Source organism: Suillus plorans (assembly GCF_016647745.1).
Source record: "Suillus plorans strain S12 chromosome Unknown HD556scaffold_28, whole genome shotgun sequence".
In the NCBI taxonomy this organism is placed as follows: domain Eukaryota; kingdom Fungi; phylum Basidiomycota; class Agaricomycetes; order Boletales; family Suillaceae; genus Suillus; species Suillus plorans.
This window is the reverse complement of record NW_024537412.1, coordinates 352,755-379,069: the sequence shown is the minus strand read 5'-3', so window position 1 is coordinate 379,069 and position 26,315 is coordinate 352,755. Positions and strand designations below refer to the sequence as shown.

Genomic DNA, 26,315 nt, shown 5'->3' with positions numbered 1-26,315 from the left:
GATGCTCGAACTTGACTCTCGTTGTGCGCACTAGTGGCGGTCCTAGTACGGTAACCAGCGGTATATTTTTAGCGCTTGAAGCACTTATTCCTGCCATTGACTTCATCAATACCAGCTACAAAATTTGTACTAAGCATGGCGGTATTCATCTTGTCTACGGCACTCAGCTCAAATAACGCTAGTCTGAAGATGGGCTAAACTGCTATGCACGTTAACGTGCTATAAAGTGCCAGTAGACAACGATGAAGCTAAAGCCCTGATCGCTACAACTCCCACAATTCCAGCCATGGTCAACACTACTACCGCAGCGGGACTCATCGGTGTAGTTCTTTTGGCCCGCCACGGTGACAGGACGGCATACTACCAAGACCCAGCTACATACAACTCCACCCAAGCATACATCACTCCTCTTGGAGAGGTGAGAGCTCTGTGCTATAATACTGGGTCTTGCTCACGAATGTTTAGCAACAAGAATTCGAACTCGGGAGCTTCCTTCGCAACATATATCTCAATCCCGATTCACCATCTTTCATCCAGAATATCAGCACTGACGTCGCAGACATCAATCAGCTGGCAGTCCGCGCAGACGCTGGTGGAGGAAATGTTATCCTCAACTCCGCATATGCTCTGCTTCAGGGTCTTTACCCATCCACACAAGAGTCAGAGATAACTTTAGCGAATGGTACAACGGTTCTCTCTCCTCTTGGGGGATACCAATATGTTCCAGGCAAGTCAGTCACGGCTACTCGCTGGTCCTCTAACTAATGGTCTGCAGTGCAATCTTTGGAGTATTGGCAGAGTCCGTCTCTCACGAGCTGGATGGATTGCGAGGTATGAAATCCATCTTATCTTCGGGAGGTCACTTCGTAACGCCCAAGAACCTAGTATTTCCAATCTCATCTAAACCGAACTTACGCTTCGTCTGCATGGTTAAACATGTCTGCCACTGCTGCGCCATTCCTGACTGCATTAAAACCTTACTTGGGGGGCGTCAGTAACAACTTCACGAACATGGTATGTCACTTCATCGCATCTGTGAAAGCTTTTCTGAAAAAATTGTGTAGTGGAATGTAAGGGTTTGTTTGATTTTTTTCGGACTGAGCTCATTGTCTCGCAGATATACGACCATATCAATGTCCAATACACCTATAATAAGACCTATTATGAGACCCTACCTCCCACCTTCCTCCAGCAAGCTCGCTATTATGCCGATTGGGCCCAAAGCAATGTCTTCACTGATTCTGCTTCAAGTAGCATTGGACAAGGTAAGTTTAGATCAATTACAAAAATGCATTACACCAACCTTGCTGCAGTTGCCATTCGCACACTCCTCCCGGAGATCTTTTGGGCCTTGGGTAACATGACAAAGACTTCTAACAAAGTCAAGATGAATATCCAGGAAGTCGATTACAAACCATTCATCAGTCTATTTAACGTCACCAACGCTACTCTGACCGACCCTGACATTCGTGGTATCCGTCAGTATCAACAGTGTATGGGTTCAGCACTGCAGACTGATACCAATTCACAGCCAACTATGCTTCTGTTGTTGCCCTCGAGTTGTCGCAGGACTCGCAGGGTCAGTACGAGGTCAGCATGAAGTTCAAGAATGGTACGGAGGACAGCCAATTCCGTCAACTTGAGATGTTCGGCAACACGAGCATCACGTTTGACAAATTTGTTCAAGTACTTTTTGTGAGTTTCTCTTTACAGCACGTATGGCTTCTTGCTCACAGATTCATTCATCTAGAACACCGCAATCAACTCTACTAACAACTGGTGCTTCTCCTGCAATCAGACTGTCCTGCGCGGATGTTCTGTCTTCAACTACAGTAGCGATATCTTCTTGAATGGTGTTGGTACTGGTTATTAGCGCTAGACCACGCCAATCTTATAGTTCTGTATAATGTAACATTACATAATTGTTTCGGGAACTTGACTTCAATGAGCGAGGCGTTTAAACTTCAGAGCGATGACGTCGAGTGGAAAGTACTGAAATTTCCCTCACCTTTCCCCTGGGCCATCCTTTCGACGACAAATAACTCTCGATTGAAAATAAGGTTCAAGTCCTCTTTGTATCTACATAGTGTCTATCGCTCGTAAGGGTATAAGTAAGTATAAACCAATGTCATCACTTCGTAAAATAGGTACCCAACGACTATCTGTCCAAGTAGCAACGTAGCCTCTAATCTTTCATTATTATTTCAAAGCGAGGAACAAGAGCAGCATATTCTTCTTGCTGCCGATCTGTCAAGGACACTCCGCAAAAAGCAAGGCGCTCCAGGGAACATTTCGACCTCGTCAAAAACGCTTGAAACTCTTCTTGCGGCCACCTCCCCATATGTGCGGCTTGGAGCACACGAAGGTTCGGGAGCGTGAGAACCTTGAATAGGCCAAGGTTTCTGCTCGAGTTCGGATACATGTCCCCACACATGTGTAAGCATTGGAGGTTGGTGTGCGTGATTGGTTCTTGATTCTTGATCGGGTGGAATATGCCGTGCAGCATCAGGAAAGAGAGGTTGGGACATAGGCGGAGTATGCGGGGGAATGCATCTAGTCCGTGTACGTTGGGCCTCTGCAGTACCAAAAAGTAAGCTCCAGAGACGAGATTTGCTGGATGTATGGCTGGAGTAGGCTTCGTGCCTCGCTCAAGTCAGTGTAACATTCAAGTTTCAACGAGAGAGGACATCCTCTCGATCGCTTGAGCCAGAGGTCGTAGGCGGAAGCTCTCTCCCGGAAGCCATCATCCGCGATCAACCGTGGCTGGGTCCATAACCATGGCAAGCCAAGAGCAACTTCCCTCCATTGTCGACATATTCTTGTGAATATCAGGGGAGCTAGCCTTTGTGTGGGAAAAAAGGGCAAGTCATCAGACAGACTGTGGAGGAAAATTTCCGAGAGAATTTCTGCTGGCAGGCGCGGGATACGCGATGAAGACCCCCCGGACGAAGTGTTAGACTGGATGGTAAATTTTATTATTATATCCAGATGCGAATACCTCCAGGACCAAGCACTTACAGGTTGCTGCAGCTCCCCAATGCTAGCTGAGATCGGTGGTGAATCGACGTTTGAGTTGCATGTCTGCATGTTAACGCGAAGGAGGTTGAGATGTTGGAGGTGGAGGTTTGAAGGAGGAAATAATTCTACCGTTCTGCCAACAGTCGCGTCCCTATTTAAATCTGACACCTGGAAAACCACAAGTCTACAACCAACACGCCTTTCTATTGTCGTCCCAAATAGCCTTAGGTAAAACAACCGCCATCCACAACTAGAGACCTTGCATTATATGTCTTCTTATTTCCATGACCACTAAGGTCGTAAAACAGACTTGTCGATCGAGTTGTGACCTTTATTTTTCCCTATATTGGTCTCGTATTGTTGGTTTTATATTTGATAGGCGTGGACTTGAAGGTATCTGAGAAATCAGGTTTCGAATTTCCTTGGCACCTCTCCACAGGACTCGTCCCTGTGATGGTAATACCGTGCGTACAGCCTACTGAAGGGCTGATTCCCTTTTTGTTAACCATTCATTCTCAACTGCATTCTTACTGCTGACGCACCTGAACTTCAACACAGTCATGCTTTTTTTAAAGACGTTATCTGCTCGACGGTAAGAGCTCGTGCCAACAGTAAGATCATAAACTGAACATTGACAAACAAAACTGAAATAAGGTGACTCGATGGGTATCAGGAAGTTTATAGCAGCGGGGGGCTCGGGGTTAACTTTGACATGTAGTTGCACCCTGGCATACCAGTAGGGAGCTTCGAGCGAATAGGATTGGGAAGTAGGTTGGGATTAGGTGGAGTGAGAAGTTGTGGGACACCAACACAGGCACAGTCATCGCGAAATGGACGGGACATACAAAAAGAGCGCTGTTGTGCTGCAGTCGAGATGGTGGTCGAGTGGTGAGCCGATCCTTCGATAGATCATAGCCTACAGGCAGTGGGAGGTGAAGAACGGAGAGACGATAACCGGTCCAATTGAGACAGGGCACGATCAAACGAAGACAGTCGTTTACCGCCAGACACAACCATGTTTGCGACTGGTGGATACGACCGGCCACCCTCGACTCCTGGGAACCTCAATATTCAGTGGGATGCGTAGCTTGATCACAGGCGAGCTTCAAGCTTTAATTTTTGTATATTTGTAGTACTTGTTTTGCATTGTTTTTCTGCCTTTACCGCAGATCCCCGATCACTGGAATTGCTCAGATTATATCCAAGGTTAGGGTCCCTGAGGTTTACCTCCGACTCCTCGAACTTAATAATGCGTTGGGCTCTAATCTGACCGCTAAATCTGTTGAGAATACTATGGAACTTTCGATTTCGGTTCAGGTGAAACCACCGGGTCTTTGTATGAGGACAATATTCACAAAATCCACTCCTTCAATACATAACTTAGTATCATTACACTGTTACGAATAACTTCATTCTTGACTGAAACATCGTACAACGTCCCATTAATCACTGACTTTGACTACAAGTTTTCCTGTAGTTTTGCCACTTGTCAGGTCAACTTGCGCCTGTCTTACCCCCTCCGTAGTGAATGGATACTCCTTGAAGATCCGCGTCTTTAAGGTGCCGTCGGCGAGAAGGGAGAATAGGGCATTTCCGTAGTAGAGCACTTCTGCTGGGGTGTATGTGTAGTTGTTCATGCTATAATACCTAATCGTTAGCATAAAATTGAATGATGCAGTGATTGAACGCACGTAGGCCGAAGAAGCTTCGCATTCTTTTTCTGGAGCCTGATAGGAGGGAACGGTGGAACGGGCCCCGAAGCATTACCCACTGAGACAATGGTGCCCTTCCGCTTGATCATTATGAGGTCGGACTCGAACCTGCACCAAAGTCAACTCGACTCAAGTAAGAGAAGCTACCTGTTCGAATCTTACGTGTCTTTGCCTACACCATCAAAGATTGCATGGACACCCTCTCCATTTGTAAGTTCCAGGACACGTGCAACCGTGTCTTCGTTCTTATACAATATCACATGGTCAGCCCCGTTAGCTTTCGCAAGGGAGGCCTTCTCTGGCGTCGAGGTCGTCCCTATCACAATCGCTCCTCGCGACTTAGCCAGCTGGGTCATGAGCAGTCCAAGACCACCTGCCACGGTGTGAATGAGGATGACATCATCCTTTTGCACGTTGTATGCTTCTTCCATGAAGGAAATAGCCGTCAAACCTTGCACGAGAGCCGAGACAGCCGTCAAAGTCGACACTGATTCAGGAATCACGTATACCGTTTTCCAAGGTGCAGAAACGTATTCCGCATGCGAACCCAAATAATCCTGTAGGCTCGTGAGTTATTGCAAGAAGTGTATAAAGAGCATAGCGTACGAGTGCAACGCGGGAGCCTTGTTTGTACCCACACTTCTTGTAATCTGGGTCGTTCAAAACGGACTCATCTGTAGGAAGTGCGACGACTACACCGCTGGCTTCCTTCCCGATCACGAATGGGAATCCAGATGCTGGGTATATCCCTTCTCTGTTGCACACTTAACGATGCTCTTCGGGATGCTTGGGGCATTTGGACACTTGCCTGTAGTATGTGTCGATGAAGTTGATACCGAGATATTGAACCTACTCAGCGCAGCACAGATTAAGTGTTAACACTCGCGTAGGAACTTGATAATAATTTTACCTTTACAACCAGATGATCTGGGGCTACTTTTGGGAAAGGGATCTCTCGTTTCTCAATGACCTCAGGTCCCCCTGTCTTTGAAATCGTGATGGCTTGAATCGTTGACGGATAAGACATTCTGGGGGTTGCAGTGGAGAACTGGCGAGCAAGAGTGGGAAATCGGCTAGTTAAACTTATCTAGCTCAAGTTAGTCAGCGTAGTGGCTGCAATTGCGACATCCTGGTCATACATGGACACCGTGGGTGCCCCACAAACCGAATGAAAGTTCGAATAACGTTACAATGAATAGAAGAGAAAACATATAAACTATTAACTCCGTGGGTATAGATTCGGGGCTGGATTCGACATCCGGCGGCAAGTACATTTACAGGTTTGCAGTAGACTAATAAGCGTAACCGATATCACTGGTATCATCGTGTACTGTAGTGGTGGAGTAAACGATTGAAGGTTGTACTGAATGAATGGATGATCAAACAGTAACTCTTAGACTCCTCTCAAAAGCCTGGTTCAAGATGTCATATATGAGATGAATTTGTTCATCCCTCTGGACCATCCCAGGTCTTTGCTCTCGTAAACTGTCAATCTCCTGTGCTATCAGGTCTTCCTGAAGCTCCTTTGGTAGGGTACCCAGCGGAGGGACAGGCAAAGGGCACAGAGGTTGTGGGGGAGGTGTCAAGGTGTTCGGGTGCGGGCTACCAGCACTCAAAAGGTGGTATGCGCGTAACAGTGACGACATCGCAATGAATGATCCGGTTCGCCCTATGCCAGCGGAGCAGTTGACCATGATAGGAGGATCTGGGTCTGGTTCCGGAGATGATGGGAATGAAGAGGCATCCTTGTTAACGCAATCCACCAGACGAGCAAAGGCGAGAAGACTAGCTCGGTCTTCATTCTCAGGAACTCCATGGTCCGGCCATGCAGCATACAGCATATGGGTGAATACCACAGCATCTTGCGGATTTGTTGAGGTGACTGGAATGATGGAGACTTTGCTGTACACGCAGCAGGCTTCGTTTATTCGCTTTCTCTCTAGTAGCGTCACCTTCAGTACAGGTGCATCGCTTCTTGGATCTGGGTTCGACAGCATTGATTGTCCAGGGGTGGAAGGGAAATAGATATGAGCTTTCTGTCGTCCTCTCTCCGTATTTTGTGTGAGCTGAACGATGGTACGAACACGACTAGGAGAGTGCACATGAGGAGAATTGAGAGATGCTGGAGGAGTAGAATTTGGTTGCATGATGGCACTGAGGAACACATGTGCCGTGTGCGGAAGGGGTGCTTGGGTAGCAATCCATAACTTTCCGCCATACAGCTCCCGCACCCAGCTTGCATTAAAATATCTTCCCTTGCTACCCTCGGCTCCGACGCTGCAGCGACTGCCCTTCAGATCGCCCACAACAACCCGCGTCCGATCATATGGTTGAATATTGGAATACCGATTAGCGACTATATTGTCTGGATGATGGGCTATCATGATGGAGTAGTGTGCGACTGGATCGGTCTTTCCCAGTGCAGAATTGAATGCCTGCTGCCCACGCGCAAGAAGCGACGTAGAATGTGGTTCTGCCACGAGAGATTGGGTCCGTAAGTGATCGCGAGCATATTCTCGTTCAGACAATGTGATGCAAACAGTTTCGGAGATAAAGCGGGAATCATTTGCCAATGCTCTGGAAAGCCAAGTAGGTATCACTAGTGATGTTGCAGTCATTGAGAAAGATGAAAGCTAAGGCGAAGGTTTGGAGAGATTTGATATCTTCCTGTGCGTGAGAATAAACTGCCAACTCTGTTCAAAGTTCTGTAGGGATCACAACATAGCAGTTTGCTCATGAAGAGCAACGATGGATAACAGCTATGTATCGTTGATATCAACTAATCCACAGGGTGTCAAGTTAGTGATTATTTCGCAGAGCAACAATCCAGTCCTCACAGTTTTGGCTACCAGAGTCAGTTCCACGTTGGAAAAATCCACGGGAAAGAAACACTTGACGGACAATAACCCAGAAACGTGCTGGACATCGCGACAGGTACAACAATGTTCCCTTGGTTGGAGACATTATTGACCTCGGAGATGGGTAGGGTCCTGCGCAGTATATCCATCTAACGTTCCAAAAGCCAACAATACCCAAGCGTATCATCATCATTTTCCAGGGCGGATTTGTCGGAACCAAATGTAGAGTCGATGTCTCGGAGTCGTCAGATAGGCCCGAATGGCAGACGTGGACATATATCCACCCCGAGGATGCAAACCGGCGTCAAACTTTCGACTTGATAACCAACGGTGACGGATTGCCAGGGGAGGGAATTCAGAGCATGAAACTCGTTTTCGAGGAGAGTTCTGATTTTTACGGTAGAATCACAATCTATGAGTTGAAGATTGAAGGTCTCCTGCTTTGAAATGACGAGGAGCTGTCTCAACAGCTCACTAGAGCCAAGCCTGCCGTTTGCTTGAGCGTGTCTGTGACATGTATGCGCCGAGCTCAAAGCATCCCAGTAAAAATGTTTAAGGTGAACTCGGGGAACAATTGCAAGAGCCTCATCCAAGCCTCATCAGATATATTACGTAGTACATAACGGAACAAAGTCAAATTAAATTTTCTTGTACACACGCACCGGTGTTTGAAGTTTTGAACTTTGCACCATCCAACGATGAGGACCGTTTATGTAATATTCATTCACAGTATGTTTAGACTGCTGTCATGATACCCGAAACCACGGGCAAGTTCACACATACGAGTCTAAGCCTCTGGCCCAATGACGGTCTCGTCAAAACTGACGTGATTTTTGATACGCACCGCAAGGAACATCGACACAAGCATTCGAACCGCACACATTTTGTATCTTCCGTTTGGTCTGTATCTTCTGCTCTGACATGGTGGTTTTCCTCTCTTATCCTTTCCTGTCCGCTCCCTTATTCAACTTCTACAGCGAACAGCGAATGATCGTAAGCGAAAGTATTATTTGGTTGATGTTTCGTTACAGAATACGATTTGCGCATACTACCAACGCTTACGCGTCCTCGAATATCACATTTTGCCCGCCAACAACGCAGTTTTGTGACAAGCTATTTCATATGAAGGCTGTCACCTCATCTCATCCAGACTTCGCGCGCCAGGATATCTGGCGCTTCTGTGCTATGTTTCGGGAGCCGTAGTGGTGCAAATTAATGCCTGAGACGACTGCCCAACGATAAGAAGTTCTTTGATGTTCCCTGAAGTCAATGCCATCGATAAGGATTTTTTTTCGCTCGCCTATCCTTCACCATATCAATCGTCCTCCCGGGCCAGACAGGTTTTCCTTGCATTTAGCATTGCCTTGTTAATCTTGATGACTGCATATACAGGCACTAAAATCGATTGGTTGTAGGCTCTCAGTAGGGTGGCAAAGACACATTTGAATCGATCAACCAATGTTGCAAGACGGCGATTTCCTCCAACTTGTGTGGTTTTGAAAATAGGGATGCAAAATTACGGCTGGTTCTGTGTCTTCATTAGACGAGTCCACGAAAGGTGTAGATCAAGTTTTGCATTGTCCATTGCGCTTCACATAGGTTTGTTCTTTGTCTCTGTTGTTGGCCCGTTCACTGAGTATGCCATTTCTCCCAAGCACCGACATAACTTACGGAGATCTGCTGGATCTTATCACTCATGTAATTTGGCCTTGGATCTACGATTGTTCAACTGTTCGTGGAACCAGAAACATAAGTTGTGGTTCTCCGATCGGATTGGTCCCTCCAGGAAGGCACAAACATTCACAGCGCACCACAACGTACTTCTCGTCTTTGCATCGCGGACTCGCAACAAAAGTGGACAACTCAAGCGTAGATGCATCGAGCAAAATGGCCACTTTTCCACCTAATGCATAATAGTCGTCCACAGTAAATGTTCACCGAAAGCGACATCCTCACAGTGGAAACACACTTTCAAAGTGGCGCGCGAAGACCATATAAATATTGCTTCGGTGACCATCATCCTCCATCCCTTACACGCTACACCTACTGCCACTGCGACCGCATACCCATTCTCATAACGTCTTAAACGTTTATCTGCTGGCTCAGGTACATGTATTCCCAGCTTCGATGCCTACATTTTCTAACTATATCTGCTTCTTACCTTTAGATGACTCAATCTCCCTCGCATCCCTCATCGCACGGTTCCGACTCTTCCAATGCAAACCAGGACACCCCAAACACTGGCATGCATGTGGGTCAATTTCCCTGGCCCCATCCCGCACACATGCATCATCCAGGCCATGCCCCCGCACCCCCCCGCTTCCCGTACGGTGTCCCTCCCCCATACGCGCATGCTGGAGTTGTGCATCACACGCCCCAAGCGGGACAACATGGTCATTTCCCTCCTGCGGTGGTCCACGTTTCGCATGCCACTCATGTTGGCCCATACCCACCGCTGACTGCTGCCGCTTCTCCTCCACAACACCCATCCGCACCCCCCATGTACCATCGACCCTTCCCGTCGGGGCATTTTCCAGGAGTCACGACCTCCTATGCAACTCACACATCGTACCAATCATACCTCCATCAGCAACACGGGGCCGGGCTGGTAACGGGCTCTGCTTCTCCATCTCTCCCTCAAGCACCAAGTTTGTCCGTCGGCGAGAAGCGCGTCGCAAAAAACCTCCAAGACCGTAACCTCAAGCGAATTAAAATGGGCTCCGGCAGGATAAAGGACGACCCGCTCTTTGTAAGTTTTCTCTTTAATTTTGTGAGGTCGCATTTTGACCCTTGGGACAGGAACCTATGTTAGATCAACATGGTCAACACGATGGGAGATATGTGTGTTCTAAGGATGGCCAGCTCGTCCGTCCTGGCAGTTATAAACGCCATCTCAAGACAGAAAAACATCTTGGTCACAAACCAACGGAATTCACATGCCCTGGTTGTCTGGAAACGTACGTATCTCCTACTCTCAAATAAGCGCGTCTCATCATTGATATTGTTGTGACTAGTTATACCCGACGTGATATGTGCAAGAAGCATTGGGACAACAGGTGTGGAAAGCTAGCAGCTAATGGTCGGCTATCCTACGCAGCCGCTTCCCAAGCTTTCACGACTTTGACTTCTGCTTTAGCTACTGCGTCATTCATGCCCCGTTTATCCGCGACTGCCACGATGACGTCCCATAGCTCACCACCTGAGATCATCCCGACAGACACCACAAACTCTTATTCCTGGGCAGCTAGTGACACACAGGACTCTCCTTTGGTGGCACCCGTACTTCCTCCATTCGAAGGGCAAGACACCGAGGTCCACGATCCTTTGGTGGCTAATGCGATGCAAGAACCTCCTTTGGTGACACCCGTGCTTCCCCCATCTGAAGTACGAGAGCTTACACTCGCAGAGGTCCGCGGATGCATTCCCTTTTGGAGGTGGATTAATGACACGGAGGGCCTGGTGGATCCCCTCCCTTCCATCACTGAGCCTCCATCCTCTCGCCTGCCAGAGGCTATGCTCGCAGACGCCGCCGAAGACCCGGATGTTTGACGCCTCATTAATGAGATAGACGACTTTGTAGATCCCGAAATTCCTCTCTCCGAGTCTTCCACAGACGCCGCTGAAGATCCTGATTTTTGCAACTTCCCAATCACCACACATTCTTTTCCTTCTCCCTCGCATAACACACCACTTCTCGTTCATTTCTTTACCAACTATCCACCATCCTTTCCTTGCTTTGCTCCTTGCTGTCGCCTATTCACGTATAGCACTACACGCTCTTTTCCTACTGTATGGCATAGCCCGCTACCACGTTCATTTCTTTACCAACTACCCACCATCCTTTCGATGTTTCCCTCCTTGCTGTCGCCTATTCACGTATAGCACCACACGTTCTTTTCATACTCCATGGCATAGCGCATGTCCCACTACCTCTCGTTCATTCTTATTGTTATTGTTATTGTTATTGTCATCCTTAGGGTGAAATGCACACATTCCTTGTATATACGTGCTGGAAGATCTAAGGGTGAAACGTCATCGTACTCACGAGTCCGTTCAAAAGGCGGGACTTAGCACTCAGTAACTCAGTACTCCGGCGGCTTGACTGGGAATGCTTATGAATTTCAAATCTCAAAGCGCCAATCATTACATAATAGGCATGAGGCTCAACCAAATAACATAGCGGCCTACAACGCGAGGTAAACTTTCAACACGGAGCGGACCCACAATTCGCTCAACACGATGAAGTCCCTACAGCGGAGGCCAGCTATGCAGTTATGGAAGGCTATTACCTGTTGTGAGTCCTCTTGCCTTTGGTTGTACCAGAGGTCTTGGGGGGCACGGGGGATGCGGCGGTAATCGGGACGGAGATGGGTGGCGAGACTGGGAGAGAAGGAATCGGGACAGGCACCGATACTGGGAGAGAAGGAATCGGGACGGGCACCGATACCGGGAGAGAAGGGTTTGGGATGGGTAGTAATACTGGGAGAGGAGGAACCACGGCAAGAGCAGGCTTGCCCGAGGCGCTAGCTAGGGGGGCACGCACTGAACCAGAAGCGCTGGTCAATGAGGCATGCGCCGAGCCTGAAGACAATGGTGCAGATGCTAAGGTTGTATCACGACGATGAATGTAGCGTCCAGGACCTGTGTGCACACCAGCCTGCTGATGAGCACCCAACGCAGAGGCGACGGCGTTTGACGCCTGAGAAGGGGAGGCAATCGAGTTTGCCTGAACTGTCGACGAGGAAGAGAAAGAACTGTCGGCGCCGACCGCTTCTACTGCGTTCCGTGGAATTGGCAAAGCTGGAATTGGTAAGGCTGACAGGGGGGGCAGGCCAGCGGTCAGATTCTGTACATGGCCAATCGCGTCCTGTACTGGTTGCACTGCTTCCACTGGAAGATTAAGTGAGCCAAGAAGGGACGATATGATGCCAAGCACGGCAGAGATAAGGTCTGGGCCGTCGCGCCTATGCACCTCCGCTATATGGGAAAAGTGGTCAGAGGATATTGGTAAACGATGCGCAGGAAGGAGCTCACTATGACGTGGTGGTGCATTAGGATTGGAGACACTGACTGGTATGCCTTGGACACCCCCGGAAAGCAAGAGAGCGAGTGAGAACGAGATAAAGACGATATAGAGGGAAAGGAAGCGCATTATAAGGATATTTAGAAAGAAAGGTTCGTAAAGGTCGTTAAACGGAGCGCTAGAGTGGTGTGATAGACAAAAAGCAGGGAAAGATGTGGGTAAGGATTGCAGAGGCATGTATGGGTCTTTATACCTTTGCAGAACGGTGGCTGACAGAGATGGTGAAACCTGTCGATGACGACGTTCGTGCAATAATTCCAGACGAAACCGCAGGCTCGAACCCGAATCGTGAGCACAGGTGAGGTACAACATGTCTCAGACACGGTTCTTTCGCGGGGAATTTTGTGCCTGCCCAGAGCTGACGACACTTGCATTATGATTGTGAATAGGTCTGCAACACAGCCCAGGTGCGTGTCCACGTCACGGTCATGATGCATGATCATGAGGTGCAAATGGGTAAAAATAGTAAATGATCTGGTCCAAGACACCTCCAAGTCCAAGACCATAGTATTTTCCATGCCGCAGCAGTGCAACTGTAAATCTGTGAGGGTGTTTTCACGGTCCTCTTCTGTAATCCGTCATCTCCCATATATTATCCTCCCCAAGTGCTCTCCGTCTTCTCGAGCTGGCAGTATCAGTTACTGAGCCAGACAAAACCATGAGGTTCCATAGGTCAGATAAAGAACGAAGCAGGGGTGTTCCCATGCATGACGACAGGAAACACCATCCTAAACCTGCGAATCTGAACAAGAATTTGAGCAGGTAAAAGACACGAAGAATTCGAATAAACACACATGAGGATCGCAAGAACGAAAAGTAAGGTCATCAATGACGAATCGTAACCTGTTTCTACCATTAGGTCAACAAGCAAGTCGTCGACTTGGGAAAAATGGAACCAAAAATAAGCTGATAACCGTTATCTGATAAGCTAACCCTTTTTTTTTCTCACCGCATATCCTTCGGATCTTTGGAAGGCTTCATCGTGGCCGCCAGTGACACTGCCCATAAATACATAAGTATCGTGGTCCGTTGGACCCTCAGACGCCTACACACATTCACCTCGCCTACGACAACAGGTTCGTACATATTCTCTTACTCCTTGTGTAGCGTTGGTCTGACACCAGTTTCTCATTGACCGAGTAGACAAGGGTACTCGCAACATCACATTTTCACATCTCGCAGCGCTGAACACTATCAAATTATTGAATTGTTGAAGATGTCTAATCCCAATTCAACTTCAGTGAGCCTAAGGCAAGCATCAGAGGTGACCATTTCACGCGCACGTGTCCTTGAGTCCCCCCTACTCACAGCCTAGTTGTAGAACTCCAACGCACAAGTATCAAGGAGGAACGAAGATGTCGAGGTGGCACCCCGACTTCAAGGTAGCGATCTTCCCGACCCATACAGGATCCGTGCCGGTCTCAAGACAGACGACGAGCTTTCACAGCTTCGTCGTCGTCGTAGGACTGGTAAACGACTCGAGAAATTTCATAGAAAGCAGAATGACGTGAGTTTTTCTCTTATATTGTATCATTTCGATTTCGTGCTGAAGGGTAAATGATTAGCTCATTCAATCATTGCTGAAGCCTATGGAAGAACATACACAAGAGGCGAGAGAAGATGAAGCGCATTTCCATTTTTCTGTAAGGAAGTGCTGTGGGGCTGCTTATCTCTGCTAAATAAATCACGCATTCAGGTTAGAGTTGCAGTCTGGGCAAGTCTTTGTGCCAACTTCATTCTCTGTGTACTTCAGCGTACGTCTTTGCAATATGTCCATGTTGCTTTCACTAATTATTCCACACTAGTATACGCTGCTGTGTCGTCCGTCTCCTTATCCCTCATCGCAACAGGGATTGATGCTACTTTCGATTTTGGGAGTAATATCTTTCTATACTGGACTCACAAGAAAGCACTGTCAATGGATATTAACAAATGGCCTGTTGGTGGCTCCCGACTTGAAACCATTGGAAATGTAGTCTATGGTGATTCATTCGTTCACTCAGCGGGAAATCATCTCATTTTCTTTCAGGTTCACTGTTCGTCCAGCTATCAAGTCCTTGAACCTGATTGACATTCTTGCAGCATGGCTTCGGTCAATTTGGTTGTTATCGTTGAATCCGTTCGCGCACTCATGGCTCAAGAAAAAGACAACGGTTTTCACATCCAGGCAATCATCGCAGTGGCAGCTGCGCTTGGTATGTAGCCTGTACTGGAGCCCTTTGCAAACATTTAATAAAATCTCAAATCAAACAGCGGTCAAATTCGTCCTTTTCTTATATTGTTTTGCCCTCAGATCAAAGTCTAGCCAAGTGCAGGTCTTATGGGAGGATCATCGAAATGATCTTTTCATTAATGGATTCGGTAAGACGACTCGGCTTCAAGCAATTCGGTACCCTGAAGCGATCATACTCCCCAGGTATTCTGATGTCTGCTGGAGGAAGTAGATTACGATGGTGTTCGTGACCTCGACCCTTGCATTTTTTGTGAACTTACATATCAAACAGGGCTGGACCCTGCTGGCGCTATCATTGTGCGCTTCATTCGTGTACCCCCCATGAACTTTCCGCTCATGTGATCGCTACAGATTGGCGCTGGAGTCATCATTACCTGGAGTCACACTATCTACGAACAATTTGGATTCTTGGCTGGGAAGTCTGCGCCACACCACTTCCTGCAGCTCATCATCTACAAAGCTATGACCTTCAGCGATGAGATTGAGAAAGTTGATACTGTACGGGCGTACCACGTAAGTGTTCAATCCCATTGCGTATGGTTGCATATTGACTTGATCCAATGACGCAGAGCGGACCTGTGCGTGCCATTGGTCTGATTAACTGACGTATTGTGTTCACTGACAGTTTTAACTAGGACTACATCGTCGAGGTGGATATCGTCATGGACGCTACTACCCCGTTGTGGAAGGCACACGATATTAGCCAGCAGCTGCAGGATAAGATCGAGGTGCTTCCGAATGTCGAGCGTGCCTTTGTGCACGTCGATCATGAGACGACTCATGCCCCTGTAAGTAACATCTAATCCCATCATTTTCAACCACTCATTCGCTTGTACAGGAACATCGGAAGATTTTGTAGGCGAAATGCAGAGTGCTATCAGTATCTATAAAAATGCGATGTCTTGTTTACTCGATACACTGTTGATTGTCTGTTGTAAATATTGTACTGCTGTGGGGCTCTCCTTCTGTAGTGTCCTTATATAGTTTGCCTGCTGATCGGACTTCATGCACATGATGGGAAGATCGACAATCTGAGTGCGCTTACTATCACCGACGTCAGATAACCACCAACATCAACAACTTGAAACCCCCACCCTCTCTGCAACTGACACTAGTTATACCAAACAAACTTTGATACCAGTCCAACACCTACTCGATATACCAGAACCATTTAACCATTCACTCCCAGTCAGTGCGTATGCGATAAATGATGGTGAGCAGGAGAGAGATAGCGGTAAGGAGTTAGTTCATGAGACACTACCAGGATACTAGGAATCAAGACCCGGAGGAGTTGTATGTCAAACAAGACAGAATCGGTGAGTATCAGGTCCTGTTCCTCACCACAGCCAACTGACCATCTGCGCCAGGGAAGGGATCCTTTGGAGAAGTCTACAAAGGGTGTGTTATGACGATACGAACCTTTCAGCGGTCCCCCTCACGCGTTTTCTAGGTACGACAAACGAACTCAGAAGACCGTCGCCATCAAGATCATAGATCTCGAAAGCGCAGAAGACGAGATAGAGGACATTCAGCAAGAGATCCAGATTCTATCACAGCTAGACTCACCACACGTCACCAAGTTCGTACCTTCCTTACCATCTTGCTCTTGTCTGGATTCGACGAGGTTAACATGCAGCGTTTTTGCACGCAAGATATCATGGATCCTTCCTCAAGGGTTCGAATCTCTGGATAGTCATGGAGTACGTTCCTAGATTCCATTCCATTCTCATTGCCTCATGGATACTATATAGATACTGCTCGGGCGGCTCGTGTTCCGATCTGGTATGATCGCAGTTCACTCTGGTAACTTGCGCTTATTTCACATTGCGCAGATGAAACCCGGCGTATTTCGGGAAGAGTATATCGCAATCATCGTCCGAGAGCTTCTTCGCGGACTTGACTATTTGCACACAGAGGGCAAGCTTCATCGGGATATCAAAGGTCATTTCACCTCGCTCCTGATTCATCTGACACTTATGTCATATCACACACAGCTGCCAACATACTGCTTTCCGCAGGAGGTGATGTCAAGCTTGCCGATTTTGGCGTGTCCGGGCAGCTTTCTGGAACACTGTCCGCCAAGAAGAACACTTTTGTCGGCACGCCATACTGGATGTCGCCTGAGGTAATCAAGCAGAGTGGTTATGACCATAAAGCAGATATATGGAGCTTGGGTATAACTGCAATTGAACTAGCAAAGGGAGAGCCACCCTATGCGGAGCTCCATCCGATGAAGGTAAGCGGGACTGGGCGGCTGTCAGATTCTGAAATGTTGCTTACACCTTGTCACACAGGTACTATTCTTGATACCCAAGAACCCCCCACCGCAGCTGGACAGTCACTTCTCCAAGCCATTTCGGGACTTTGTTGCGTATTGTTTGCAACGGGATCCCCGCGACGTTAGTCTGATCTCCATTCCTCGTGTTCGTTTCATGTTACCATAACTGAAATGGACAAATATATCACAGCGCCCGACGGCACGCGAGCTGTTAAAGCACAAGTTTGTTCGTATGGCAAAGAAGACTAGTTACCTCACAGAACTAATCGAGAGGCATGAGCGATGGAAGGCCGAGGGTGGGGATCGCGTGGAGGAAGAGGAACAAGTTGTCAATCAAGAATTGTGGGTCGCTCCAGCTTTTCCAATATCCTCTCATATATCTTCTCTAGGCCTGCAAACGCTGACCTAGAAGATCTCTGGGACTTTGGTACTGTTCGACACACAGGACGGTCGGGGACGATTGGGCGTGCACAAAACTCGATCAAGGTGTCTGGTCCCCCCCTAACATGGGAGATGAATGGATCTTCTCGTGAGGCGTCATCTTCGTCCTCGATCACAGCGAAAAAGGCGTCCGGGTCATCGTTAAGGTCCAAGACTGAGCTGCCGCCGTTGCCTTCGTCCCCTCCGCTGGTGTCGGCGTCTGCACCACCCGCTCGAGCACCAAGCGTGTATGAGCAAGCCACCGTGAGGCACATGCCGAGTGGAGGGCCCAGCAACGAGACACAAACTGGCCACGAGCGGGAGTCTTCTGATGAAGATTATGATGACCAGTACTTGGACACTTATCCTAGAGGCGCGTCTGTTCAAGAGAAACAGCATGAACCAGAGGACGATGAGTTACCTGATACTACTATGCTTGATTCTGTCATATTACCCGCAATAGCTTCGGTAAGTGTTCCGTACTCCTATCGAGACAGGGCTGATCAGCGTGTTCAGCTGTTCCCTCGAGTATCGACACAGGAAGCGCGAGTCGCGTTGAGCGCCCTACAGCGGGCATTCAATGAGGCTGAGCGCATCATCCCAGGTGTGACTATGGAACTCGTGAACGAGATTGTAGATTCCGTGGAACGAGTAGAGGATGATCACCACCAGTAGGTTAACATACCACTGACATTGATTTGCAGTCATTTTTTCCTTGCTTTCGTTGCTACATTCTCTCACCCCACAAATACGAACACACAGATGCATTCACCCCACCTTACCACACCGATCCGTGATGTACAGCATATATATCATGTAGCTACTTATTAGCATGAATGAAGAGTGTGAAGTGCCAATGAATTATACGCCGTTGTCCTGCCAGTTATCCTGTCCATCCTGACTCTTTACTATTTTCTTCTGCTGTGGCTCATCATATCGTGTGGACCTTTCTGCCAAACAGGCTCACAATCCACTCACAAAGACACTGCCTGCTAAAAATTTAATATTTAATCCCCATCCAATATTTGTCTCGCACTACTCCTCAAGTGAGGGGCATGCCACATCATCGATGCATCACCGGCACCTATGATATCATTTCTTCTTTGTCATCCGCTACTGTACTTTATAATCTCGTTGTCTAGGGTCATTTACCCCTCAGCAGTTCTTCTAAGACGCTGAAGTATGTCTCACGTTTATTCTGCACACCGACTGTCTTACTAAAACTCCCCCTTAGTTCATTTCTAATAGATTTATCATGGCACAATCCGCTCCTCGAGTTTGGTTGAGTGAGTTGGTACATGTAACTCCTCAGCGTGCGGGTCACTGACTGCTCGCAGTTACCGGTTCTTCTTCTGGGTTCGGTAGGGCGATGACGGAAGAGGTCCTGCGTAATGGTGAGATTGTCGTCGCAACTCTGCGCAAACCCTCCGTCCTTGACGACCTCGCTGCCCAATATCCGCGCACTCAGCTCCTAGTACTCCCCCTGGACGTGACGAACGAAGAGCAGATAAAACATGTCTTCGCACAGGCCAAGAATGCCTTTGGGCACATCGATGTCGTGTATAACAACGCGGGGCAGGTGTTTTACCAGGAGTTGGAGGGGACGTCGACCAACTTGGCCCGTTCCAGGGCTATAATGGATGTCAATTTCTGGGGCGCGGCAGCGGTAAGCCTTGAGGCGGTTAGATTCTTTAGAGAGGAAAACCCGAAGGGTTATGGGGGGATGCTCGTTCAAGTATCGAGCGTGGCAGCGATCAGCGGGGTCCCTCTGCTCGGGTTTTATAACACTACGTGAGTGGGTTGATGCTGTCTGGTCAAGTATTGCTGATGCATTTGGTGTTCGTAGGAAAGCAGGTAAATTAGTCATATTGTTTATGGCACATTGTGTAACTTTTGCTCACCACCGTTAGCCTTGGATTCGTTCACCGAAGTCCTTGCACAGGAAGTGCTTCCTGCTTGGAACATTCGTGTGAGTACTTAATGGAAGATATGACAGTCGCTCACCGTTGAGCGGCCATACAGTTCGTGAATGTCCACCCAGGTTGGACGCGCACGCCTATCTCATCAAGTGATATGCTTGAGCCTCCAGCAGTGTACGCATCAGAACCAGCAGCTGTAACCACGAAGATGCGTTCTGGGCTTGATGCGTTCATCAAAAGCGATGCGTTGGCTGACGTTGAGGTTGTGACAAAGCGCATTTGGTCGGTGACACGGATGAACGATGAACACCTGCGAAAGGGTGTACAGGAGGGCATTCCAGGCCTCGTGAACATGTATGTGGGTATGGACTCGTTAGACCTTATGCATGCAAAGATTGGGCGGCTGCAGGGTGAGCTGATGTGGAATACGAAAGTCCATTATGAGTACTAGTCTCGTGTACGTCTTTAAAACAATCAGTTGGTTCCGGAACGCAGATGGCAATGATTTTGCATGAACTCCCAAGCTGAGTCGTAGCCAGGCCATCGTCGTTTGTCAACCACTCAAATGCTATTGCCGGCAATCTTAATAGGGCAATTCGGACTAGGACGTGACATTCGTGGGAACTTTACAGTAGGTTATGATGGTGTATGGGAAGGTTTCCGTCCTTGTTTCCTCGAATATGTTTGATGACTTAATTGTAAAGTTTATTTAATCCTGTGTTTTGATATTAACGGGTTTCTATTAGATCCATTTGCGTTGACTGTGTCTCGCGTGATTGCACGCCATGACAGGTGACTGACAGATTATCTCCCCCCGAAACTTATGACCTTGCTCCGCAAGGTAAAAGGCTGCATTGGTCCACCTCTCACGAGCTAACGTGCCATAGGCAAGCTTGGTCGGCGTGTCTAGCACGTGCCACGTACGTGTGATACACTGATGGAATTACGATTCGTGTTCAGGAGCATCATTGGCACATTCCTAAACTCAGAATCAATCCATAACATTTCTCCTCTTATGCTATGGAGAAAGGATACAGCGATATTTGCACATCTGCCAGTGATTCAAACGAGCCTCTACTAAGAATCTACAGCAACTTGCAGGTCGTTGTCGATTAAATGGATCCCGGGCGTCAGTGTCAGTCCCAACAACTATTTCCAGGGTGTGTTTATTTTGATACAAGCCTTCAGGATGGTCGGTCCGGGTCAACTTCATATTTAAACTCTATTATAGGATACTATGCATCCCCCACCCATCGCTCAATTGACCCTCATTGCCCATGTCCACACCTTCATCCAGTGATGAGATTGCAAAGCAAGCTCCCGAGAGCGTCTCGAAATCCGTCGAAAACGTTGGAAATACCAGCCTTGTCGACCCCTCGGATGCGCTAAGTTTTCCCGAAGGTGGTTTCACCGCTTGGGGCACAGTACTGGGCGCGTAAGTGCTTCTGTCCACCTATTGATCATTGCATACTCACCATTAACTGCGACCGTTAAGTTTGTTGATCCAATTCTGTGGCTTTGGGTAAATTCGACTTTGCATCTGTGGCCCCAAGCTAATAACACGTTCCAGATATGGCAACGCTTATGGTGTCTTCCAGGGCAAGCATATATGTGAATTATCTTACGTGGACGGACTGACAATCCGATGTGCAGACTTTTATACTCAAACATACCTAACCAATTCCACACCATCTGCAATTGCGTCAGTGAGCTCTAGATCTGCCTGGGTAGTTTCTTGGCTGTTAGTGTTTCTGACCTCTACTGCGGTGTAGCTGGATAGGAAGTGTTAATGCGTTCTTGGCATTATCAGTTGGCATCGTATCAGGAAGGATGGTTGACCGAGGCGCATTGTATGTGTGCAAGAAGTCCCCATAAAGACATCCCTGATCACACATTTTCAGTTACCCTGTGATGAAAATCGGCTGTCTCCTCCAATGTTCCTTCCTCTTTATATTGTCCCTGGCGAAACCAGATCAGTATTATCAAGCAAGTCCCGTTTCTGTTAATGCGCAGTTTTGCTGACCGTATTTCTATGTGTGTAGATATTCCTTTCCCAAGGCATCGGTTTGGGTATTGCAACAGGCCTTACGAATGTTCCCTCCTTCGCCGCAGTATCGCATCACTTCCAGCGACGCAGGGCTTTTGCAATGGGAATTGTCGCCACGGGGAGCTCTCTGGGTGCAATCTTGCACCCCGTCGTGCTCAATAATCTTATCAATGGAAGACTCGGCTTTGCAAACGGTGTCCGTGCAAGTGCGGCCCTGAATAGTGGCTTGCTTTTCATCGCAAATCTCCTGATGCGAACAAGGCTTCCACCGCAACCAAAGATCGTTAGCTACACCCGCGTTCTGCAAAACTCGTCAAGAGATGGTGCTTACATTTGTGCTTGTGTAGGGTGCGTAAGCTTTGCAATACTCGATGACATGAACATCAAAGTTGCATTCACTGCTTAGGATGGCTGCTTTTGAATTCGGATACTTCTTCGAAGCCTTTTATCTCCAGTTAGATTCTACCCTGCATGGTCTGAGCCAAGGATTTTCGTTTTATTCTGTACGTATCAAAAACTACTCAAATAATCAAGAACTGCTTATCACGCTGACAGCTCACAATTCTTAATTCTGGTTCTTTCGTCGGAAGACTTACTGGGAGTGTTGTCGCTGGATACGTGGGCATCCCGAACACGACCATTGTCTCTTCATTAATATCCTCCGCTGTACTATTTGCAATGATTGGCTTGCACTCGGCTGCCAGTGTAGCTGTTATAGCTGTAAGCTATGGGGTTTTTTCCGGAGGCCGTGCGTAGGTTCATGATGCTCCTCTGACACTCACCAAGTTTCGACTCCAGTTATAGCAATGATGAGCCCGTTGGTATCACATCTGACTCCTGAATTCTCACATATTGGGTAACCACTTGCCATGTGCCTTTGGTTTTGTCTGACACTGCTCAAGCGCACGGATGGGGATAACGTTTGCAATATCTAGTGAGTCTCTGGGTCTTTATTCGGTGACACTCGGAGTCTTGAACACGTATTCACAGGCATTGGATCACTCGTGGGCACGTGTGCCGTTTACATTTCCTCGACAGTCACTCACGTTCGGCTTAGGTGCACCGATTTGTGGGGTTGTCCTGACGTCGCATTACATCTGGTGGAAGGCTGCTATCCTTGCTGGGGCGAGTGAATCATGCAAGCTGTGTTGTCGGCTTTTGGCTAACACGTTATGTAGAGCGTCGCAACTAGCGGCTGTATCTTGTTCATATTCATGCAGGTCATCTTGAAGATGCATCAAAAGACTTCAAGCGTTTACTCCAAGGAAACTGGTGTCTGATTTGTGTCACCCGAGCATGTATGTAAAACTATTCGCATTGCACATGAGAGAATTTATACATTAATAAACGAAACTGTTAGGACGTGGTGCTCTGCGAGCTGTCCTGGGAATAGCGTACCGGAAAAGAGAGAAAAAGTTGTTGTACGAATGACCAATAGAATCTGTTTTTGATATTTTCTGGCTTGCAGATGCGGTATGCTTGTATAATACAACCCCCTCTAAACTCCGGCAATCCTCATCCTCATCCTCCTCTACTCATCACTCGACCTGCCCACTACTTCACCTATGTTCAAGTACATATGTACTGACTGTCGATGGATTGAGAATGAATGTCGCTGCCGATGTCACAAAGTCTGATTGGCTCCGAACTAGATATTAGGACACAGACTCATCTGGAGCGCTCGAACGATTGGTGGTGCTCAGTGGTGCCTCAAAGGGGCTCAAGTGAACAGCGGTCGACATCAACAACGATTCACCCGTTGTCCCCTGTCATGCTAGCGGTGACCTTGAGAGGAAATGACTGAGGAAGCTTGATTTGCGTATGTCTATAATACTGATATTATATACCTTGAACCTGGTAGGTCTGGGGTCTTTGCGAAGTCTATTCCGATGCTTACTGTGCATCCTAGATTGACAGACTCAACCAATATCGGGCGTGTGACACACCGTTGTACTTGCATGAATCTTATGATATCTACAGCAACGCTCGGTTGCAAGGTTTTGAGAATGAGTATGATGACGCGTTTCACCTCACCTGCTCGCTAGTTCCTTAGATCTGCCAGCACGTATATACAAGGAATGTGTGCATTTCACCCTAAGGATGACAATAACAATGACAGTAATAATAAGAATGAACAAGAGGTAGTGGGACATGCGCTATGCCATGGAGTATGAAAAGAACGTGTGGTGCTATACGTCAATAGGCGACAGCAAGGGGGGAAACATAGAAAGGATGGTGGGTAGTTGGTAAAGAAATGAACGTGGTAGCGGGCTATGCCATACAGTAGGAAAAGAGCGTGTAGTGCTATACGTGAATAGGCGACAGCAAGAAGCAAAGCAAGGAAAGGATAGTGAATAGTTGGTAAAGAAATGAACGAGAAGTGGTGTGTTATGCGAGGGAGAATGAAAAGAATGTGTGGTGCTATACGTGAATCGGCGACAGGAAGTAGCAAGACATGGAAAGAATAGTAGATAGTTGGTAAATATGAAATGAACTCTACATCTCATGGTCGACGGGGGCAGAAGAGAGAGGTGGTAATTCAGAGGGAGATCGTTGGTGTAGATCACTCCCGTAAGAATTGTCTAGCCAAGAGCATACCAAAAGGGTCCTGATTGGAAAGTTGCAAAAATCAGGGTCTTCGGCAGCGTCTGTGGAAGACTCGGAGAGAGGAATTTCGGGATCTACAAAGTTGTCTATCTCATTAATGAGGCGCCAAACATCCGGGTCTTCGGCGGCGTCTACGAGCATGCCCTCTGGCAGGCGAGAGGATGGAGGCTCAGTGATGGGAGGGAGGGGATCCACCAGGCCCTCCGTGTCATTAATCCACCTCCAAAAGGGAATGCATCCGCGAACCTCTGCGAGTGTAATCTCTCGTACTTCAGATGGGGGAAGCACGGGTGTCACCAAAGGGTTTTCTTGCATCGCATCAGCCGCCAAAGTATCGTGGACCTCTGCAAGTGCAATGTCCTGCCCTTCGGATGGGGGAAGTACAGGTGCCACCAAAGGAGGGTCCTGTATGTCACTAGCTGCCCAGGAATAAGGGTTTGTGGCGTTTGTCGGGATGATCTCGGGTGGTGAGCTATGGGACGTCGTCGTGGTGGTCGCGGGTAAAGGGGGCATGAACGACGCAGGAGCTAAAGCAGAATTCAAACTCGTGAAAGCTCGGCAAGCAGCTGCATAGGATAGCCGACCATTAGCTACTAGCTTTCCACAACTGTCCTCCCAATGCCTCTTGCAGGCATCACGTCGGGTATAACTAATCACAACAATATCAATGATGAGACGCGCTTGTTTGAGAGTAGGAATACGTACGTGTGCAGACAACGAGGGCATGTGAATTCCGTTGGTTTGTAACCAAGATGTTTTTCTGTCTTGAGATGGCGTTTGTAACTTGCAGGACGGATGAGCATGCCATCCTTTAAACACACATATCTCCCATCGTGTTGACCATGTTGATCTAACATGGGTTCCTGTCCCAAGGGTCAAAACGCGACCTCACAAAATTAAAGAGAAAACTTACAAAGAGCGGGTCGTCCTCTATCTCGTCGGAGCCCATTTCAATTCGCTTGACGTTACGGTCTTGGGAGTATGGGTGGTACGATGTGTGAGTTGCATAGGAGGTCGTGACTCCTGGAAAATGCCCCGACGGGAAGGGTTGATGGTACATGGGGGGCGCGGATGGGTGTTGTGGAGGAAAAGCGGCAGTAGTTAACGGTGGGCCAACATGAGTGGCATGCGAAACGTGGGTCACCGCAGGAGGGAATTGACCATGTTGTCCCGCTTGGGGCGCGTGATGCACAACTCCAGCATGCGCGTATGGGGGAGGGACACCGTACGGGAAGCAGGGGGGTGCGGGGGCATAGCCTGGATGATGCATGTGTGCGGGATGGGGCCAGGGAAATTGACCCATATGCATGCCAGTGTTTGGGGTGTCCTGGTTTGCATTGGAAGAGTCGGAACCGTGCAATGAGGGATGTGAGGGAGATTGAGTCATCTAAAGGTAAGAAGTAGATTTAGTTAGAAAATGTAGGTATCGAAGCTGGGAATACATGTACCTGAGCCAGCAGATATTCGATTAAGATGTTATGAGAATGGGTATGTGTTCGCAGTAGCAGCAGGTGTATCGTGTAAGGGATGGAGGATGAAGGTCACAGAAGCAATATTTATATGGTCTTCGCGTGCCGCTTTGAAAGTGTGGTTCCACTGTGGGGATCTCGCTTTCGGCGAACGTTTACTGTGGAGGACTATTGTGCATTAGGTGGAGCAGTGGCCATTTTGCTCGATGTGTTCAGCTTTGCATATACGCTTGAGTTGTCCACTCTTTTTGCAAGTCCGTGATGCAAAGACGAGCAGCACGTTGTAGGTGCGCTGTGGATGTCTGTGCTTTCCTGAGGTGAACAATCCGATCGGCGAACCACAACTTATGTTTCTGGCTCCACGAACAGTTGAGTAATCATAGATCCAAGGCCAAATTACATGAGTGATAAGATCCATCAGATCTCCGTAAGTTATGTCGGTGCTTTGGAGAAATGGCATACTCAGTGAACGGGTCAACAACAGCGACAAAGAACAAACCTATGCGAAGTGAAATGGACAATGCAGAACTTGATCTACACCTTTCGTATCGCGTTGTAAACGCAGGATTATTGAGACGGCTCACCAACATCCGATTCGAGAAGACCCAAACGCCAGACGCCAAACGGCGTGGATACGAATATTCTTATTAGACTTTCTTGCGAGTACTCAC

The 26,315-nt window shown here is 48.0% G+C and overlaps 13 protein-coding genes across 13 annotated transcripts; 7 read left to right on the top strand and 6 right to left on the bottom strand.

Annotated features, from left to right (window-relative positions):
* The first annotated feature begins 80 nt into the window (after positions 1–80).
* HD556DRAFT_457428 (phosphoglycerate mutase-like protein) lies at positions 81–1,973 on the top strand. The gene is made up of 9 exons (XM_041310659.1): positions 81–418; positions 466–727; positions 776–831; positions 886–1,014; positions 1,065–1,070; positions 1,118–1,265; positions 1,314–1,478; positions 1,532–1,695; positions 1,751–1,973. The coding sequence occupies exons 1-9, from the start codon at positions 287–289 to the stop codon at positions 1,871–1,873; spliced, it is 1,185 nt and encodes a 394-aa protein (XP_041160260.1). The 5' UTR covers positions 81–286; the 3' UTR covers positions 1,874–1,973.
* A 580-nt stretch (positions 1,974–2,553) lies between these two features.
* HD556DRAFT_1237206 (uncharacterized protein) lies at positions 2,554–3,087 on the bottom strand (the record flags this gene model as incomplete). The annotated part of the gene is made up of 1 exon (XM_041297881.1): positions 2,554–3,087. The coding sequence occupies one exon, from the start codon at positions 3,085–3,087 to the stop codon at positions 2,554–2,556; it is 534 nt and encodes a 177-aa protein (XP_041160259.1).
* A 1,166-nt stretch (positions 3,088–4,253) lies between these two features.
* Positions 4,254–5,924, bottom strand: HD556DRAFT_1372783 (uncharacterized protein). Its single transcript, XM_041302997.1, has 6 exons — positions 5,641–5,924; positions 5,539–5,579; positions 5,337–5,484; positions 4,893–5,287; positions 4,710–4,838; positions 4,254–4,656 (listed from the first exon to the last, which is right to left on the bottom strand). Exons 1-6 carry the CDS (start codon positions 5,755–5,757, stop codon positions 4,461–4,463), a joined length of 1,026 nt encoding a protein of 341 aa, XP_041160258.1. The 5' UTR covers positions 5,758–5,924; the 3' UTR covers positions 4,254–4,460.
* HD556DRAFT_1372780 (protein-tyrosine phosphatase-like protein) lies at positions 5,925–7,466 on the bottom strand. The gene has a single exon (XM_041302996.1). The coding sequence runs from the start codon at positions 7,346–7,348 to the stop codon at positions 6,110–6,112; it is 1,239 nt and encodes a 412-aa protein (XP_041160257.1). The 5' UTR covers positions 7,349–7,466; the 3' UTR covers positions 5,925–6,109.
* HD556DRAFT_1372778 (galactose-binding domain-like protein) lies at positions 7,467–8,184 on the top strand. Its single transcript, XM_041302995.1, has 3 exons — positions 7,467–7,528; positions 7,583–7,664; positions 7,717–8,184. Exons 1-3 carry the CDS (start codon positions 7,479–7,481, stop codon positions 8,032–8,034), a joined length of 450 nt encoding a protein of 149 aa, XP_041160256.1. The 5' UTR covers positions 7,467–7,478; the 3' UTR covers positions 8,035–8,184.
* Positions 8,185–9,755: 1,571 nt separating this feature from the next.
* Positions 9,756–11,137, top strand: HD556DRAFT_1443323 (uncharacterized protein; the record flags this gene model as incomplete). Its single annotated transcript, XM_041306589.1, has 3 exons — positions 9,756–10,337; positions 10,388–10,545; positions 10,603–11,137. 3 exons carry the CDS (start codon positions 9,756–9,758, stop codon positions 11,135–11,137), a joined length of 1,275 nt encoding a protein of 424 aa, XP_041160255.1.
* A 736-nt stretch (positions 11,138–11,873) lies between these two features.
* HD556DRAFT_1443322 (uncharacterized protein) lies at positions 11,874–12,848 on the bottom strand (the record flags this gene model as incomplete). The annotated part of the gene is made up of 1 exon (XM_041306588.1): positions 11,874–12,848. One exon carries the CDS (start codon positions 12,846–12,848, stop codon positions 11,874–11,876), a length of 975 nt encoding a protein of 324 aa, XP_041160254.1.
* A 256-nt stretch (positions 12,849–13,104) lies between these two features.
* On the bottom strand, positions 13,105–13,562 carry HD556DRAFT_457086 (uncharacterized protein). The gene is made up of 2 exons (XM_041310657.1): positions 13,466–13,562; positions 13,105–13,413 (listed from the first exon to the last, which is right to left on the bottom strand). The coding sequence occupies exons 1-2, from the start codon at positions 13,525–13,527 to the stop codon at positions 13,227–13,229; spliced, it is 249 nt and encodes an 82-aa protein (XP_041160253.1). The 5' UTR covers positions 13,528–13,562; the 3' UTR covers positions 13,105–13,226.
* On the top strand, positions 13,560–15,937 carry HD556DRAFT_456828 (CDF manganese transporter). The gene is made up of 15 exons (XM_041310656.1): positions 13,560–13,747; positions 13,815–13,935; positions 13,993–14,178; positions 14,237–14,314; positions 14,368–14,425; positions 14,477–14,653; positions 14,701–14,707; positions 14,754–14,866; positions 14,925–15,032; positions 15,088–15,126; positions 15,176–15,201; positions 15,256–15,417; positions 15,474–15,482; positions 15,540–15,692; positions 15,743–15,937. The coding sequence occupies exons 2-15, from the start codon at positions 13,888–13,890 to the stop codon at positions 15,761–15,763; spliced, it is 1,185 nt and encodes a 394-aa protein (XP_041160252.1). The 5' UTR covers positions 13,560–13,747; positions 13,815–13,887; the 3' UTR covers positions 15,764–15,937.
* Position 15,938: 1 nt separating this feature from the next.
* HD556DRAFT_1372743 (kinase-like domain-containing protein) lies at positions 15,939–18,498 on the top strand. Its single transcript, XM_041302994.1, has 12 exons — positions 15,939–16,117; positions 16,169–16,220; positions 16,272–16,302; positions 16,355–16,483; positions 16,557–16,604; positions 16,656–16,686; positions 16,737–16,845; positions 16,899–17,140; positions 17,199–17,303; positions 17,373–17,524; positions 17,572–18,070; positions 18,119–18,498. The coding sequence occupies exons 1-12, from the start codon at positions 16,112–16,114 to the stop codon at positions 18,275–18,277; spliced, it is 1,563 nt and encodes a 520-aa protein (XP_041160251.1). The 5' UTR covers positions 15,939–16,111; the 3' UTR covers positions 18,278–18,498.
* HD556DRAFT_456821 (NAD-P-binding protein) lies at positions 18,493–20,080 on the top strand. Its single transcript, XM_041310655.1, has 6 exons — positions 18,493–18,782; positions 18,837–18,888; positions 18,940–19,393; positions 19,449–19,456; positions 19,513–19,571; positions 19,625–20,080. Exons 2-6 carry the CDS (start codon positions 18,858–18,860, stop codon positions 19,970–19,972), a joined length of 900 nt encoding a protein of 299 aa, XP_041160250.1. The 5' UTR covers positions 18,493–18,782; positions 18,837–18,857; the 3' UTR covers positions 19,973–20,080.
* Positions 20,081–21,200: 1,120 nt separating this feature from the next.
* On the top strand, positions 21,201–23,156 carry HD556DRAFT_1372722 (major facilitator superfamily domain-containing protein). The gene is made up of 13 exons (XM_041302993.1): positions 21,201–21,223; positions 21,268–21,371; positions 21,423–21,507; positions 21,564–21,916; positions 21,975–22,071; positions 22,124–22,316; positions 22,367–22,424; positions 22,471–22,502; positions 22,559–22,576; positions 22,626–22,693; positions 22,747–22,870; positions 22,932–23,042; positions 23,096–23,156. The coding sequence occupies exons 2-11, from the start codon at positions 21,352–21,354 to the stop codon at positions 22,846–22,848; spliced, it is 1,026 nt and encodes a 341-aa protein (XP_041160249.1). The 5' UTR covers positions 21,201–21,223; positions 21,268–21,351; the 3' UTR covers positions 22,849–22,870; positions 22,932–23,042; positions 23,096–23,156.
* A 686-nt stretch (positions 23,157–23,842) lies between these two features.
* Positions 23,843–25,806, bottom strand: HD556DRAFT_456630 (uncharacterized protein). Its single transcript, XM_041310654.1, has 4 exons — positions 25,624–25,806; positions 25,089–25,562; positions 24,881–25,038; positions 23,843–24,824 (listed from the first exon to the last, which is right to left on the bottom strand). The coding sequence occupies exons 2-4, from the start codon at positions 25,560–25,562 to the stop codon at positions 24,065–24,067; spliced, it is 1,392 nt and encodes a 463-aa protein (XP_041160248.1). The 5' UTR covers positions 25,624–25,806; the 3' UTR covers positions 23,843–24,064.
* Positions 25,807–26,315: the final 509 nt, after the last annotated feature.

Excerpts from the sequence above, each read along its gene's own strand:
- HD556DRAFT_457428 (XM_041310659.1), top strand. The coding sequence starts at position 287 with ATGGTCAACACTACTACCGCAGCGGGACTCATCGGTGTAGTTCTTTTG. Across the intron at positions 728-775 it reads GGGATACCAATATGTTCCAG|TGCAATCTTTGGAGTATTGG; the intron begins GCAAGTCAGTCA and ends AATGGTCTGCAG. Across the intron at positions 1,479-1,531 it reads CCCTGACATTCGTGGTATCC|CCAACTATGCTTCTGTTGTT; the intron begins GTCAGTATCAAC and ends ACCAATTCACAG.
- HD556DRAFT_1372783 (XM_041302997.1), bottom strand. The coding sequence starts at position 5,757 with ATGTCTTATCCGTCAACGATTCAAGCCATCACGATTTCAAAGACAGGG. Across the intron at positions 5,485-5,538 it reads TTCATCGACACATACTACAG|AGAAGGGATATACCCAGCAT; the intron begins GCAAGTGTCCAA and ends AGTGTGCAACAG. Across the intron at positions 4,839-4,892 it reads GATGGTGTAGGCAAAGACAC|GTTCGAGTCCGACCTCATAA; the intron begins GTAAGATTCGAA and ends ACTTTGGTGCAG.
- HD556DRAFT_1372780 (XM_041302996.1), bottom strand. The coding sequence starts at position 7,348 with ATGACTGCAACATCACTAGTGATACCTACTTGGCTTTCCAGAGCATTG.
- HD556DRAFT_1372778 (XM_041302995.1), top strand. The coding sequence starts at position 7,479 with ATGGATAACAGCTATGTATCGTTGATATCAACTAATCCACAGGGTGTC. Across the intron at positions 7,529-7,582 it reads ACTAATCCACAGGGTGTCAA|AGTCAGTTCCACGTTGGAAA; the intron begins GTTAGTGATTAT and ends TTTGGCTACCAG. Across the intron at positions 7,665-7,716 it reads CGTGCTGGACATCGCGACAG|GGTCCTGCGCAGTATATCCA; the intron begins GTACAACAATGT and ends GGAGATGGGTAG.
- HD556DRAFT_457086 (XM_041310657.1), bottom strand. The coding sequence starts at position 13,527 with ATGGTAGAAACAGGTTACGATTCGTCATTGATGACCTTACTTTTCGTT. Across the intron at positions 13,414-13,465 it reads TTCGTTCTTGCGATCCTCAT|ATTCGCAGGTTTAGGATGGT; the intron begins GTGTGTTTATTC and ends ATTCTTGTTCAG.
- HD556DRAFT_456828 (XM_041310656.1), top strand. The coding sequence starts at position 13,888 with ATGTCTAATCCCAATTCAACTTCAGTGAGCCTAAGGCAAGCATCAGAG. Across the intron at positions 14,315-14,367 it reads AAGCGCATTTCCATTTTTCT|GTTAGAGTTGCAGTCTGGGC; the intron begins GTAAGGAAGTGC and ends TCACGCATTCAG. Across the intron at positions 15,033-15,087 it reads TCTTTTCATTAATGGATTCG|GTATTCTGATGTCTGCTGGA; the intron begins GTAAGACGACTC and ends CATACTCCCCAG.
- HD556DRAFT_1372743 (XM_041302994.1), top strand. Across the intron at positions 17,141-17,198 it reads CGGAGCTCCATCCGATGAAG|GTACTATTCTTGATACCCAA; the intron begins GTAAGCGGGACT and ends CTTGTCACACAG. Across the intron at positions 17,525-17,571 it reads CAAGTTGTCAATCAAGAATT|GCCTGCAAACGCTGACCTAG; the intron begins GTGGGTCGCTCC and ends TATCTTCTCTAG.
- HD556DRAFT_456821 (XM_041310655.1), top strand. The coding sequence starts at position 18,858 with ATGGCACAATCCGCTCCTCGAGTTTGGTTGA. Across the intron at positions 18,889-18,939 it reads CGCTCCTCGAGTTTGGTTGA|TTACCGGTTCTTCTTCTGGG; the intron begins GTGAGTTGGTAC and ends GACTGCTCGCAG. Across the intron at positions 19,572-19,624 it reads TTCCTGCTTGGAACATTCGT|TTCGTGAATGTCCACCCAGG; the intron begins GTGAGTACTTAA and ends GCGGCCATACAG.
- HD556DRAFT_1372722 (XM_041302993.1), top strand. The coding sequence starts at position 21,352 with ATGGTTGACCGAGGCGCATT. Across the intron at positions 21,372-21,422 it reads ATGGTTGACCGAGGCGCATT|TTACCCTGTGATGAAAATCG; the intron begins GTATGTGTGCAA and ends ACACATTTTCAG. Across the intron at positions 21,917-21,974 it reads TACATTTGTGCTTGTGTAGG|GATGGCTGCTTTTGAATTCG; the intron begins GTGCGTAAGCTT and ends TTCACTGCTTAG.
- HD556DRAFT_456630 (XM_041310654.1), bottom strand. The coding sequence starts at position 25,562 with ATGACTCAATCTCCCTCACATCCCTCATTGCACGGTTCCGACTCTTCC. Across the intron at positions 25,039-25,088 it reads TAGAGGACGACCCGCTCTTT|GAACCCATGTTAGATCAACA; the intron begins GTAAGTTTTCTC and ends CCCTTGGGACAG. Across the intron at positions 24,825-24,880 it reads TGCCCTCGTTGTCTGCACAC|TTATACCCGACGTGATGCCT; the intron begins GTACGTATTCCT and ends TGTTGTGATTAG.